General features: G+C 41.4%; 1 protein-coding gene across 2 annotated transcripts in view; it reads right to left on the bottom strand.

Moving 5' to 3' along the window:
- Nucleotides 1–15,368, bottom strand: part of PLEKHA8 (pleckstrin homology domain containing A8) — a 384,133-nt gene that overhangs the window by 327,975 nt on the left and 40,790 nt on the right. Inside the window, exon 2 of one of the 2 annotated variants that reach the window (XM_044066845.1) lies at nt 12,207–12,323. In XM_044066845.1, coding sequence (XP_043922780.1) covers nt 12,207–12,323 — 117 coding nt within the window. Of the gene's footprint in view, nt 1–12,206; nt 12,324–15,368 lie in introns of those variants that run through there. The other variant, XM_044066846.1, reaches the window with a different exon arrangement.

Consider the following 15,368-nt stretch of genomic DNA (forward strand, 5'->3'; position numbering starts at 1 on the left):
ACACACACACACACACACACACACACACACACAGACACACACACACAGACACACACAGACACACACAGACACACACAGACACACACAGACACACACAGACACACACAGACACACACACACACACACTTTTCCTGTTTGCCGACCAAACTATGGGAAACAGGCACTGAGTGATATCACCTTGTCACCTATAAAGGCAATCTGATGCATAGTGTGTTTAACTATGCCAAAACTCACCACATACTAGTGCTACACATCTACAGCAAAACAAACTGCATGAACAAAGTCATGCCCTGCTTATATGCAAGGCTTGTGAGCTGCAAGCATGGCTGTGTTCAACAAGAGCATTAATATTACTAAACGTGGCATCCAGCTTACACTGCAGCCATACATGTTAATCACCACAGGTTGCTCTCCAGTGGAGTAAGGTGATCACGGACCATCCAAGTGGAACTGAAAAACAAGAGTACTAGCTCTCCACTTCACTCACATGTTCACATTTGGCCACCACACCAAAGTCTGTATGGTAGATGGAATATGAAGTGTGGACCATTCATGCATTCAGGATATACATGTGCCACCCAATATGAAATGTGAATTTTATGCAGATGGATGCAGACCTGTGTGTGCCACCAATAACCTTTTCTGGATATTGCCCAACAGAAGTATATTAAACTTCTAGTTATGATTACTTACCCAAGAAACAAACTGGGTCACTACCATGGCTGTAGTACTGTTTCTGTAGTGAGAAGACAGTGCATGACTGTTGGTGCAGGATATGAGACTAAACCAATTTTTCTTTGTAGCTCAGTTTCCCAGTTATGTGGGTAAGATACAGAACTCAAATCAAGTGTTTCAAAACAGTATATGTAAAAAGGCGTGAATATTTTGCTTCATTCCTTGATGTCGACCAGGAAAGTAACACTGAAAAGCTAGTGCATAACTAGCTTTTATTTGCAGTAAGCTTTATACCAAGCATTATACTGTGACACAGTGGCAAGGAGTGGCATCAACTATGCACTTGGAATGGGGTGCCCATGATACTTTGCAAAGCATTCCACATACTGCATAGAATACAAGGTGCAACTGACAGTGGTTCTGCTCTCATAGGTGGATTTCTGACACTGTCTTTTCAGTGGAAGTACTGCAGGATTTTGAAGAACTGATCAAGTGGCATCACTTTGGCTATTCTGCATTTTAGGTAGAGATTAAGGTTTACCTCCATATGGCCGACTGGTGGATGGTCGAACCCAAATGTCCGAAAGGAGTGTGGCAAAAATCCACATTTGCGAACGCAGGTGTTGTGAACTGCAATTCCCCAGCCCCTTTTTGACCCATGTTAGTACTCATCTTGGATGTAGAGCAGTCAGAAATGTAGTCGGTGTTTTGTGCGATATTCCGACCGTTCGACATGCCAAAACTCGCTAAAGAAAGTCAGACATTTATGGGTTCAAACGCTGTGTTCAACTATATGGAGGTAAACCGATTAGTAATCCAGGTGCAACTGCAACTCAGCCATGCATACAATGGACATTGCTTTGCACATTCCCACATATGCTCAGATGTCCTCTGCTGTCATTGGACTAAAATGAGGATCTGTATTACTGCTTGCCAGTACCTTCGTACTATACTGGTTCATTTGCTTAGTGATGAGCTCATACAACTCAGGTGGGAAGATATTTACAAAATCAATTTCCGTACTTTCTGGAGACATCAAATTCACTGCACCCACTGGTTCCACGAACTTAGTGGAACTGAATGCCATTATGGGTTGTCAAAGAGGGAAGGAGGCTGCAATGGTGATGTAGAGTCCATTATACATGGACAGGGTGCTCAATTCTTCGTGTGTATGATGCACTTGTTCAGTAAAAGTATCAGAGAGCAACCGTTTAGGCATGGCTAGATTCAGAAGTTGGTCCAGATGCGTTTTCATTATCCTGTAGTGAAGTTTGCTACCGAGGGCTATCCATTGCTGATGGCCCAAACGGTTTTAAACCCTTGTGATTCACTGCAGCATTCTTTCTTGAAAAGTGTTAACAGTATCACTGGAAGCTCACTTGTGACATAACTCTGCTAATGGGATATTGTGTCACTATTGCTATCCGCAGTATTGCCACATACGGCTACCCCCCCCCCCCCCGAGTCATCAGCAAGTCTAACAATCCCTAGAGACAGATTCTCCGTGTTCACTCTCTTCCAATACATCACAGTCATGCTCCAGTAGATCTGAATTATCAACCAGTTTCTTGCTATATGTGCTTCTTCTGCGAGTCATAAACTCACAAGAAGATGCGAGTTTGGGTCAGTGTGTAAGCGACAGAACGTTTTCCTTTCGTGGCTGCAATACGCACATGTTCAGCCATCCACATTGCTGATTAGATACTAGTCAACAGCTGTACAAACAGATATTGATGGCACACACTACAACTGAGACCATGTACCAAAATACAGTTATCACTTTTAAAATGATTAACACTAGAAGCAGAAGTATGCATCACAAACAGCTCAACTATGTCTACATATGTAATAGCTTTCATAACAGTTTTTTAAAAACAAAATCCAAAAAATGGGAGATCTGCACAAACAACATGTCCAAGTATAACAACTCTCCCTTGCAAGTAGGACCCCCCCCCCCCTGACTGCAGTTATCAATAATTCCAATGAAGAGAACAAATGTTATGGCACACTCAGATACATCTGTTGAAAATCAAGGACAAAATGGACACCTGTAGGTTCACAAGCATATACTAGGCTGACACACACAGGTCAATTACAATTGTAGCCATACAACCCAAATTTATCCCACAAGTTACTGTGCCTTTGAGGTTATTCTTAATGGGTGTGGGTTAGTTACAACACAATTTAATGGCTGGCTCTGCCCGGCCAGAGGTGTCATTCACTGGTCAAGATTGCACTTTAATAGGGTTAGGGAAGGGCTCTACTTCACAGGACAGGAAGCTTATTCCAAAGAATGGGAATTCTCTGGGACGGTGGTGGTGGTGCTGCGGTAGCATTGTCGCCTCACAGTAAAACTTTTTCCTGTTCGATTCTCAGCTAAAGCGTCTTCTGTGTGGAGACATGCGTGAATGGGCGTACCTTCATTGAAGGTTGTACGTCAGGGCTGGCAACTCGGTATGTAAAAATCTGCTGCCAATCATTAGCGGACCGGAGTTCCGCTGTGGCGACCCCTAACTGGGAAAACAACATCTCTCTCACCCACATGTGCTACTTAAGTTGTAAACAAAGTTTAAGCCCTTGGACCTAGTAGTTCTGTTCATTTTGCAGATATACAAAAGGTCCAGAATGGGAACAAAAGATGCCTTGTATGCCAGGCATAAACCACCTCTCAGTCTGTAGTAAAAAGACTAGACATAGGATTTTGAAGTAACCTGCAGATGATATTGTTTTTATGCCCTTTATTATTTTTGTGAAAAACCTCTGGATATTTCAGTTGCACGTGGCTGGTCAGGTACATACTGAAGGGATCATTACTCAGTTATGGGTCTGATAAGGACTGAGCAGTGGCACAATAACTTTCCTGGACCTAGATGTCATGCCCTTACTTAGTTAAGTAATGGAATGATTCTCAATCTTAGACATATGTTGGTCGAAAGCCACATTACTATCTATGCGAGTCCTGAAATCCCTGACTACTCTGTTGACTTCTAGGGATGTTTTATCAATGAGGTAGTTTCCTAGGTGGCAGACTTCCAAAAAGGTACTACTATGCATTTCTCGGAATGGCATTTCACTGTGGATTTGGCATCAGTCGTATGTGTTAGACCTTCCTGTATGATGTTAATATCTTGGGGATGATTTCTAGGATTGTTCCTAGCTTGCAATCATCTGCAAACGTGGGAAGCCAGAAGCCCTTGACATTGGATTTTGCTTCCAAAAAACAGATGGCAAAGAGAAGCATACCCAGCACAGAGTCCTGTTGTGATGGTTTCCAGTCCTAACTTTCTGGGTCCTAGCTATGAGCCAGCTGGCTATCTAGCACAAGTTATATAGGGGCTTATACCAAATTCTGTGAGTTTGTTTACAATATCTGAGTGGAGTACTGCATCAAATACCTTAGCTAGGTCAAGGTAGGTGGCATACACTGCCTTGCCATCATATATTGCCTTGGTGACTGGGAGTGAAAGGGAGGTAAAGTTGGGACATTTTTTTTACCAGAAGATTTGCTCTCTCCCAGTTCAACGAGTGCGGCTACAATTACCAACAGTTCAGTACACAGCTGTGTGCTGCCTTTGATGTTTTGAACATAGCTAAAGAAGGCCTTATGGTTGTCCTTGGCCTAGGCTAGGATGTATCCTTAATTCAAAATTTGTTTTGTTGGACTTGATCCGTCTAGTTGTCTATGCAGTTTAATGAGAGAGACAGATAAGTTCATCATCAAACAGAATAATTTCAGTTATAGACCTTTTTTCATTTGTTGTATAATCCATTTCGTTTTGGAACCAGTCACGGTGGTTGGAGTTACTTTTTGGCTTACTTATGGCATGCATGCAGCATCTATGCAATCACGGACATGGTTGCACAGAGCTGCTGTGAATAATTCTGCATAGGACATTGTGTTATATGGGTTTGGAGGGCCTTGAAATTTTGACAGGCTATTACTTTTCTGAAAGGTAGTTTGCTTGGAGTAGTTTGTAACTAACACAGGGTTTGCTGGGGTTACAGAATTGATTCTAGACTGGTTGTTTTGTGGTCTGGGGGTTACAGAATCTAGACTGTTTTGTGGTCTAACCTTACTACATAGAGGACAACACGGGGAGGGGGGGGCAGCATTGTGAGAACCAGGTCCAATATGTTTATACTGCTAGTGCTCGTATGAACTAAATGGTTCACTGAGTATTTAAGTCTAAAAATCACTCTGCCTGCTAATTTGGGGTCATGTATGTTTCCCAGTTTATAAAGGGATAGCAAATCTCCCATGGGTATAACATATGGTTGAATGGCACGGGTCTCCAAGAGGTCTAAGTATGAGCTATGGGTTTCATGGAACGGAGGCTGACATACATCTTGTTAGGATATGGTTTGGGACTTTGTCGATGTTAATCTGGATGTGATGGAACTTCAGTGGGCCATGTTTAACCAACCTAGAGGCATGCTCATTACTGATGTAGACCAAAAAGATTCCACCTTTAGCCCATGTATGTATAGTTGTTGGTCTAAATGTGTGGAAGGCAATGATGTCTTACACTGCTGGGGGGGGGGGGGGTACTCTCTGCAGCTGTAAACCATGTCTCGGTGGTAACTGCACAGAAGTCCACATTTTCCAATATGCAGTGTTTGGAGGGAATGGACCTTCCTCTGTACATTCCTAGCATTGAGCAGTAGCCTTTAGCTTTGCATGGGTTGATTTTGTAAGGCTTGAAGGCTTGTCAAGTTAGCATTGCTTAAAAAAGGCTCTATGCGGGACAACAATGTTTTAGCCAACACTCAAGCCTACATGGACAGGTGCAGACCATTCATGGCAAAGCAACATGGTTTAACCATGTCCTCCCATGCTGACAAATATTGTATCCCCCTAAAATGACACTAATAACTAAGCCAATTATTATAGTCAATCTTCAGTCCATATTGTGGCATCAACCTAGACATCCTGTGGCATCACTCTTTTTGAAGGCAGAATGCTGCTCAATGCTAGGCACATACCAACCTGTGAAACAGAGCTCCCTAATGTATGTCTCTTTGCATTAGTCAAGGGAGAGATGTCTCAGTCTATGTAAGTGTAAATGACCCATGATTGAATTATATTGGTACCTGTGGTGCATGAGTAATTTGGCAGAGCCTCTGATAGGCATTAGGTCATTATTTCAGTATACAACTCACCTATGACTAAAGTACTGGGTACTGTATTAGCTTGCCTTATGATCTTGGTAGTTGAGGCTCCACTGGATGTGGCTGTATGTGCCTTGTTACTTGCTTCTGACAACTGCTTTTAAGTTTGCAGAGGATGATTTTTGCAACTGGAATATCGGGGAGGTCTTTGGGAAGATTGCATTTAAGTGCCTTAGTATAAGAAGGTCCGTGTGTGGAGTGTGAAGTACGAGTGGTGGGTGTAGCATGTACATTACTGATAACCACATTGTTCTGAGTGCTTGTATGAGAGTTTTACCTCCAGAGACATTGTGTATATACATCTCTCACATACTGTATTTGATTCGTTGAGGATTAAATGTCAGTGAACATTAGGCAATTGTTACATTGTCATAATATACCCATATCCACCAAACTGTCTGAAGAAATTGGAAAAATGCATAGCCACAATGTCTACAAGGGTGCAGTGCACAAGGGTTTAACAACAGGCTGACTAAGGCTACTTTTGGGGCAGGAGACTAGACTAGGGTATATAATACTAAATTCAAGGGGCAATGCCCCTCAATGTGCAAACTAGCTACTCTGTTGCTTAAGGTCTAAAGTAGTTGCTCTACACTCACCAAGTTACTAGTACAGTTTCAGAGGTAGTTTTACTGGGAAAATTTGGTTTCTAGGCATCTGCATCTAGACAGGACACTACTACTACTAACAATGTTGCACAGTGGGCAGCAGTGCACAAAGGTACCAAATTTATGAAAGCACTTAGGAAGCTGGCTTCCAAGTCCTCTGGCTAATAAAATGACTGCACTTGCAATTTTGTGTTTCCCCAACTCAGACAGACCAGGTCATCTACTGACACAAGATGGACTATTCCATTTTTCTTAATATAAGACAAAAAACTGCTTGCGAGTTTAATACTACCACAAAAACAACTTAAACCACCTGGACAAGGAGATTTCAAGTATTAAGGACCTTTAAAATGATTTAAAGTGCAAAATCAAAAAATAAAGTAAAAATTTACTAGCATTCTGAAGCAGTTAAAGGAAACTCAAAATAATAAATCTCTTAGCTGCCAAAGATGGAGCAGGATTAATTCAGGACCCTCCAAATGTGACGAGGGCACCAATCAGCTGGAGCTCTGGGAAAATAAGGAGACAATTTATAGTAAAGGTTTACTCGGGGAATAAAAATATCAACGTACTTCATACATAAAGCACACATTTGATAAAGGATTTACAAGTATAAGTCCAAGCCATTTCAATACTAGTTTTATACAGATTTCAGTCAATACAGAAACACTGACACTACTCATGCCAGGTCACTGATGATTAAAAGGTATAGTGAACTCCTAACAGAATACCCTCATCTGTCCAGAGGCAGCAGTCATTCTGGGCAAAACCTCCCAACCCCAATCACTATTCAAACTGTAAAGTGCATTTTCATTCCAAATTCTCTGTTACAACACAACTAAGCTCTGTAGCTTTGGTTAATTAAGCAGAGCCTCTCCCATCCTTGCTACCATAGTCAGTGGGCTGTAGGCCAAGAACTGCTACTGCACACCTGAGAAAAGGCCATAGAGTATAAAGACTAAGTGCAGGGAATCATCTTTACTCACATTCTATAAGAATGTCTCTACTATCCAATAAAAATGGCAAGGCTGTTCTGAAAACCTTGAGGCAATGACATACTGTTGATTTTAAAAAAGGTAATACAATCCCTTGTACCTCCCATTGTAATTTGGAATTTTTAACTTCTCACTGTTTTTGTTTTGGACCACAAGGTCAGAAATTCTTTTCCTATGGTATATTGTCATGCATTTTTGGTTAACACTTCACTTTGACCCTTTATCATCCTGCAACTTTTGCTTCCTTTTTGACTTCCTTTTCTGAGGCCCTTGCAAATACTCCTTTCTCTATCTGCCTATTTTTCCATCTTCTGTAGTATACATGGTCCTGCTTGACAGGTCCCAGTTTCCTACAGAAAAAACATGCAATTTGACTATCAGGGCTTCCCATAGCTGGAGGGGCTGATGCCACTCAGTACATCCCTGTTCTCATCCCCCACCTTCCTCTACTTTGCAGTAGGATGTGGGAACTTACCATTTCAAACCCATCTTCATAAAAAAAAAAAAAAAATCTGTTGTCATTCATTACAGTTCCTCTCATTAGCTTACGAACACACACTGCTCTAACGTGTACTCCTTTTACTTGTTCCACAAATGCATGTATAACTGCATAAATTACTACTAGTTACTTTTAGTGTCTAATTCAGCTTGCTGAACTGGCCTACAATCTGACCTGGTGTGCTTAGTAAACAGGATTTTTTTCATGAAATATGAATGGTTCTAATTCTGAAACGTGTACCTGTATAAAGGGAAGACAAGTAAACACAGTAGTTGAACCTGTGGCTTAACATTTATGATGCCTTCTTTTCATTAATGGGATCTATACTTTTAACTGTACTGTTACTTTTAAAATGTAGAATTGACTTTAAATTTTACATTCTGTGAATTAAGCCAAAAAATTTTATTTGCCAAAACTGTAAACCCTTTATTCTGTGAATTAACTTGACTGTCTTTTCTGGTACACCTTACACAACATAAATGTGTATGGTTACTATTTTTTTTTAACTGGCCGCAACCGATACATTTTTCTGAGCACTGTGTCAGCGCAACTGAAAACTAATGTATCAAATCTTGACAAGTGTCATCTGTATGCACTACTACATATTTTGCAGCATTTTAAATACCAAAAACATATTTACAGCGAATCATGGCAGCTGTATACAAAAGCCAATTTTCAAATGTCAACATATTGTAAAAAAAATAAATAAATAAAAGTATTCCACTGTGAGCAGTAGGTCTGAAACATTTCAGCTGTCTCTACAACCTGTAAGCTTTTAGCATGATGTAAAAATGACTGTTTTTGTTACAAATGGCATTAACATTCAGAAGTAAGCCAATGCATCACATGCTATTTCTAGAAAGATCACATTGTTATTATGGATTACCAAACCTCTGTTAATGTGAAGGGAAAATATCAAATACATTTTACTGCTATGAGGCAAAAAAGAAGTTAGATGGAATGTTATGGTGAGTACATGAGTAGTTCTACTTCATTTGTCTTCAACCTGTGGGATACCAGATCCGTGTCGGATCCGAGCCGGCAATTTCACTAGCATCTGCTCCGAGCTCCAAGTTCCAAGTTCCTCCCCTTACCCATAATACACCTAAAGTACCTTCCAACCCCCAGATAGAGTTTGCTGACCCTTATACTGGTAACCTGACCTGAAAAATACTATGACCCACAACTGCAGCCTGCAGGCTGTTCATGTGACAAGGTCAGGGGGAAGGGGGGAGGGACAATTGAAGACAAATTAAGTAGAACTACTCAGATGGAATGTTATGGTAAGTACATAACTTCTTTATCTGAAGTGGTTTACTTCATTTGGTCTTCAATCTGTGGGATAGACTCCCCAGCTACTAAACTCCTGGGTGGCCCTCATGGAAGGATATTCCAGAGCACTGCGGAACCAAATGATGCTCTCCTTCTACAAGTCAAATCCAATTTGTAGTGAGAAATAAAGGTATGAGATAAGGACAAAGTAGCTGCAGAACAAATATCATCAAAGGAGACTCTAGACCAAAAGGCCGCAGAAGTAGCCATGGACCTAGTGGAATGAGCCTTAACCTGACCCATAGGAGACATACCTTTATCCTTATAGACCTGAAGGATGCACAAGGAAATCCACCTAGCAATAGTGACCTTGGAGATAGGAAGGACAAAAACAACTGACTGGATTTATGGAAGTTTTTGGTCCTGTGCAAATAAAATCATAACTGTCTATGAACATCCAACAAGTTTGTATTCCACTTTGTTAGCAAAGTTAGGGAAGACAAGTAAATTAATGGTCTAATTAATATTAACTTGTGATGCCACCTTAGGAAGAAGATGGATTGGTCCGAAGGGAAACCCTATCTTTATGGAAAATCATATATGGAACTTTGATGGACAAAAGCTTGTAGTTCTGAAGCCCTTTTAGCAAAAGTGATAGCCACCAAGAATGTTGTTTTCCAAGATAAAAATGTAAGGTCTGTGGTTGCAGCAGGTTCAAAAGGCGGAGTGACCAGAGCTTGAAGAACCATAGTAAGGTCCCATGGGGGAACAGGATCCTTGACCGGAGAGCATAATAGAAAAGTCCCTTTGATAAAGGCATCACAGTCTGGATGAGGCCAAGGAGGCAGAATTCTCACCCACATGAAAATGAGAAATGGCAGCCAACTGAACTTTGATAGTAGAATAATTTGCTCCCTGTTGAAAAATATTGGCTAGGAAATTGAAAATGGCAGAAATAGGGGCCGTGAAGAGTCTAAACTTCCTTTGAGAAGCCCAAAACAAAAAAAAAAGTTTCCATTTGCTGTGGTAAACCTTCCTGGTTGAAGACTTATGAGCAGTCACCAGAACAGACCTAACTGAAGAGGATAATCCAGGAGTCCTGGTGATCATGTGAACTGGAGCAGCGAAGCCGTGAGCTTCAAACTGTCTAGGTTCAGATGAGGAACCCCCGATGGGTGTGAAATCAGATTCTGAATGGGATCCATGATCCAAAGCGGAGCCAGAAGATGAGAGCAAAGGAAGGGAAACCATACCTGGAGAGGCCAACATGGGGCAATGAGGATCACTTTGCTCCCCAGTCGACAAGCTTTCTACAGAAACCTCAGAATAAGAGGTACTGGAGGGTATGCATACAGAAGACTGGGAGGCCAAGCATGGACTAGAGCATCTCTGAGGGACTCCCCCCGGCAGGGGTTCAGAGCGAAAAACTCGCTGCACTTTGCGTTGGAAGGAGATGCGAAGAGATCATAGCAAGGCTGACCCCACTCCAGGAAGATCTGCTCTGCTACTGAAAGATTCAGAGACCACTTGTAAGGCATCAAAATAGTCTGACTTAACCTGTCCACTAGAATGTTGGACCATCCCGGAATACAGTCTGACCAAATGTTGCTAAAACCAGATGTGAATTCAACAGTGTTACAGTACTGGAAGAGGCACCAGATATAACCACCAAATACAGAGTGCAAGAACACCTAGATGCCAAACAAAGGTTAAACACTACTCAAATCTGTTGAAATGCATCTTGGGTTCACAAAAAGCCAACGACCACTAGGGCCTTTATAAGCCTAGTTAAGCACTTAAAAACTGTATCTCACAAATAGAGATATATAAACCAAGGCAGGATTTATATACTGCTTCTGTCCATTAGAGACATAGGTGGTACACCCTGGGTGCATCTCCTATTTTCCATCCATTGATCCAGGCTTCGCTTGCATAGATTTAGGAACAGTTCTGCTTCACATAGATGGGAAGCCTGTTCCAGAGAAGGGGAATTCTGAGACACATACATGTCCTTCTAGTGTGCCCTATTTATGTCACAAGCAAATTTTAATATTTCTAAATAGAGTAATTCTGATGCCATTCATTTTGTGGATATGCAAAAGGCCAGAGTGGGAGCCAAGGATAATTTGTTTATCAGGCATAGATCACCTCAAAGCCCTGTATCTATACTCCGTTTCTTACAAACAGGCAATCTGCACAGGACATGCTGTTTATGTCACGTATTTTTTGACAAACTTCTGTGAATGTTCCATTTGTTGCATTGGTATGTACCTAGTCAGGCACATACCAAAGGGACATTGTACTCCATGATGGTCCTGATGAGGGCGAAATACAGAGGAACGATAAGTTCCTTGGACCTAGTTGCCATGTCCTTGCTTATAAAAGTTGAGGAACAAAGGAGGATTTGTTTATGACATTAGACATGAGTGTAACTTGGATTTCCACTAACATTTTACCAAATCAAACTACTGGTACTACTTTTAGGGACGTGTCATCTATGATGAAATTTCCTAGGGTGGCCTTCATCCTAAGGGGCACTATTATGCCTTTCTCTGCACCAAGTTTTAAGCCATGCATCAGTTACTTGTCTATGTTAGTTTTGTCTCTAGGATGAGAGTGTATTGGTGGGGGGATTCTAGGACAACTCCAAGTCTGTAATCTGCAAATCTGGTAAACCAGACTTCCCTTAACACTGGCCTTTCTTTCCAAGTAGTAGATGTCAAAAAGGAGCAAACAGAGCACAGCTCTGAGGTACTATGCTAGTGACCGGCCTCTGTGAAGGTGATCTCCCCCAACTTATTGCTCAGAAACAGACTACAAGTGTGTGAAGGGAAAGGGTGAACATCTGAGGGCATTACATAATGCACTCAGTATCCAGCCTATCATTTTCTAGATTATACTTGAAAGCAGCAAGATAAAACAGTACTGTGCATGTCTCTGCCATGCTTCAGCAGCCCTCAAGCTTGCAGTAAACAAAATGCGACTTACCTTCTATTTCACATACTGCTATTTTAATACTGCCTTTACAGCCTTTCCACGAGTCCTCCTGTGAGCTGTAGTAGGACAGTGTACCTCCATGGAGAACAAACCAACGAGGCTGCCAGCCTAGGGGAAAAAATAAAATGACACAAGCCAATTAAAAATCACTTGATTCCTCAAAAAAAGTAATATTTTATGCAAATATTTTGATACCAAGCCGTTACAGATAAGAACTGAGTGGAGTCTGGATTTCACTGTAAATTTACAAATCCTTTAACAGACCTGGATAATTCCCAGCTGTAAAACAGGCAGATTATAGGAAGCCAATTTGCTGAATGTTTGTTGAATAAAAAGCCCGGGGGGGGGGGGGGGTTGCATTTTTGCCCACTATTGTGAGACCGTAGTTGTTACTCCCTTGAACCACGCCTCCTGAAAAATCACTTTTGGAGTTCAGACACATTCACAAAACTATTTGCTTCAATAGCACTCAGTGAATCAACCAGAATCCCAGATTGTCCAGGTCTTGCAAATTATTCATTTCCATAAGTATCCGAACCACAAGGCAAGCATGTGGATTCTGGTCCACTCCAACACACATATTTTAAAAGAATCATAAATGTGTTCTGATTAATACTACTAGATACGCTGTACTTAAAACACAAAAATGGACTTGGGAGAAACTCTACAGTTCAAACTATGAAGTTGGGTTCATTGACAAACAAGTGCGACAAAAAATTAATTTGCCCAGAGGTTATGTAACATCAGAACAGGCTATACCAACCAAGGTGGTATACAGGTTCCTATGCTTGGCGGATGTGGGGAAGAGGGTCTTCCCCCTACTTCATTCACAGTTGCTATCACTGCATGCGTTTTGCTCAAGTTTGATTAAGCTGTCATTTGATTAACTTGGCTTCAATTAAAAATTACTATACCCAGACTTGCAGCTTAGGAAAAAAAAAACATTTCCTGAAGCATAGCGAGGTGATGCCCATTCCAGAATGGCTAGGAAAAAGGTACATTAGTTTAATATCAAAATGGAACAATGCCAGAAAAAAAAAAATCACAATTTTGATTACTTAAATGCATTTTCTGTTTTAAGGGGCTGCCTATCTTCCCAGTAAAAGCGGTGAAATCCAGTACCATGACTCAAAATGCATTTAACATTTGTTAAGAATGTTAACTGAACTGGTCTGAGGACCCTTTTCAAACACTGCCCAAGTGAAGGTGCTAACAGAATGAATTTACACAAGGTGAAAACTCTTAAGGTTAGAGTCTGAATAACAAAGTTCTAGGACACCTTTGTTAGAAAGGTTTATTTCATCACAAAATACCACATTCAGACTTAAATGCACCGTTAACTCAAAAAATGCACTTGAACAGCAGTTTAGACAATACTCATCTGTGAAATAAGAGTTTTGGAAAAGGAAAAAAAAAAAAACGCATAAAGTACGCTTTTCAGTAAAATTGGAAAAAATAGTACATACTAAAAGGAAAAAACGTTTGCTGAAATATTATGAAAAAGGGTAACAAAGACCAATTTTGCTAACCCCCATGTATCCTGGCATACCCCAGGGTTCAGTCTTGGGGCCTCTGTTATTTGGGATATACTTTTCTGAGATGCAGGCCAAAACCAGTGGCCTATGGCTGACCAAGTTTGCAGGTGACTGCAAGCTGGGTGCTGACATCAATCCCCCTAATGATGTAGAGATCCTCCAACAGGGTCTCTTTCAGACAAACGACTGGTGCCAAAACATGGTGCCAAAGGCCACAACCTGAATACCAAAAAATGCATAATCATCCCCTTTGGGGAGAGTGACATCTCCATAAATGATCTTATTAATAACAATGCCCTAAGCATGCAATCAGTTGCGAGGGATTTGGGCACCCAGGTTGATAGCAACCTGACTTTTGACCACCATGTTTCTTCCGTTGTACGGAAATCCTTCTACATGGCCCGCCTCATAAATAACTGCATCTCAGCCAGGGACAAGGAGGTCATAACATCCCTGTATTCTTCCCTTATAAGCCCATCGAGTACAATGCTCCTTTTGGCTGGTACCTCGCAAAGCACATGCAGCAGCTGGAGAGACCACAGAGGTTCCTCACCAGGAGAATCCAGGGCCTCAACATCTACCATGCACAGATAGGCTAAAAGCCCTATCCCTGTACTCACAGTCTCCTCAGTGGTGACCTCTGTCTGGCATACAAGGTGATCATGAACCCCACCTTGATGGGACTGCTGCATATCTGCAAGTCAAGCTCCACTCAAGTAACTCACATGTGTGGCCTCAACCTGGTATGTGACATCAACAGGACTTGTTGGCGGAACAGATGTGTCCCAGAGACTCTCCCATCTATGGGATAAACTCCCTCTCCATGTCAAGCAGAGTACCTCCTTACCCTTTTTTTAGCACAGCCTGGATAACTGGATGGGAAACAGAAAATATATCCCTGGGATTCCACCCGTGTCCATGCTGGACAGGGGCATCGGGTGCTGACTTGTCTAAACATGGACTAAACTCTTGACTAGGCTTATAAGGGGGGTCTAATATTAGAACACTGAATGTTCAAAATTTTGAGTGTTCTAATATCGACCCATTTTCAGCGAAAGCTGTAAATATCGAAGAAACAGAAAACCGATTTTTTTTCCTAGGGAAAGAATTCGGTTGTCCGTTTCTGTTGCTTTGATATTTTCAGCGCTGTGGTGGAAAGTTACGGGTCAGGTTCAGGTAAGTGTGCGATTGTGTGGGTGTGAGGGTTAGGGCAGGGTAGGTGAGTTAGGGTTAGGGCACGGGTGAGGTGACTGTGCGATAGTGACATACTTTAGGGTTAGGGTTAAGGTAAGTGGATAGTTAGTGGTGTATGTATAGTTTAGTGTAGGGTTAAGGTGTATGTATGTGGATTGCTGTTTGGTGTGCTTGTGTTGTGTGTATGTGTTCTGGAACAGCAAATCTTTTCCCTAAGAAAAAATTTGCTGTTCTGAATGTTTTAAGTTTTCGATTCATATGGTTCGATATTAGAACACTCGAAATTTTGAACGTTTGGTGTTCTAATATAGACCCTATAAGGGCCTCGGGGCCAGTAGCTTAGTAAACTCCTATGATTCTAGGATTCTTAAATCATTGCCATTTGAATGAAGGCCTAAGAAGAGTTATATTAATTGTGTCTAGA

The sequence above is a fragment of the Protopterus annectens genome, chromosome 3.part1, assembly GCF_019279795.1.
Source record: "Protopterus annectens isolate FY-2018-M chromosome 3.part1, PAN1.0, whole genome shotgun sequence".
NCBI lineage: Eukaryota > Metazoa > Chordata > Ceratodontiformes > Protopteridae > Protopterus > Protopterus annectens.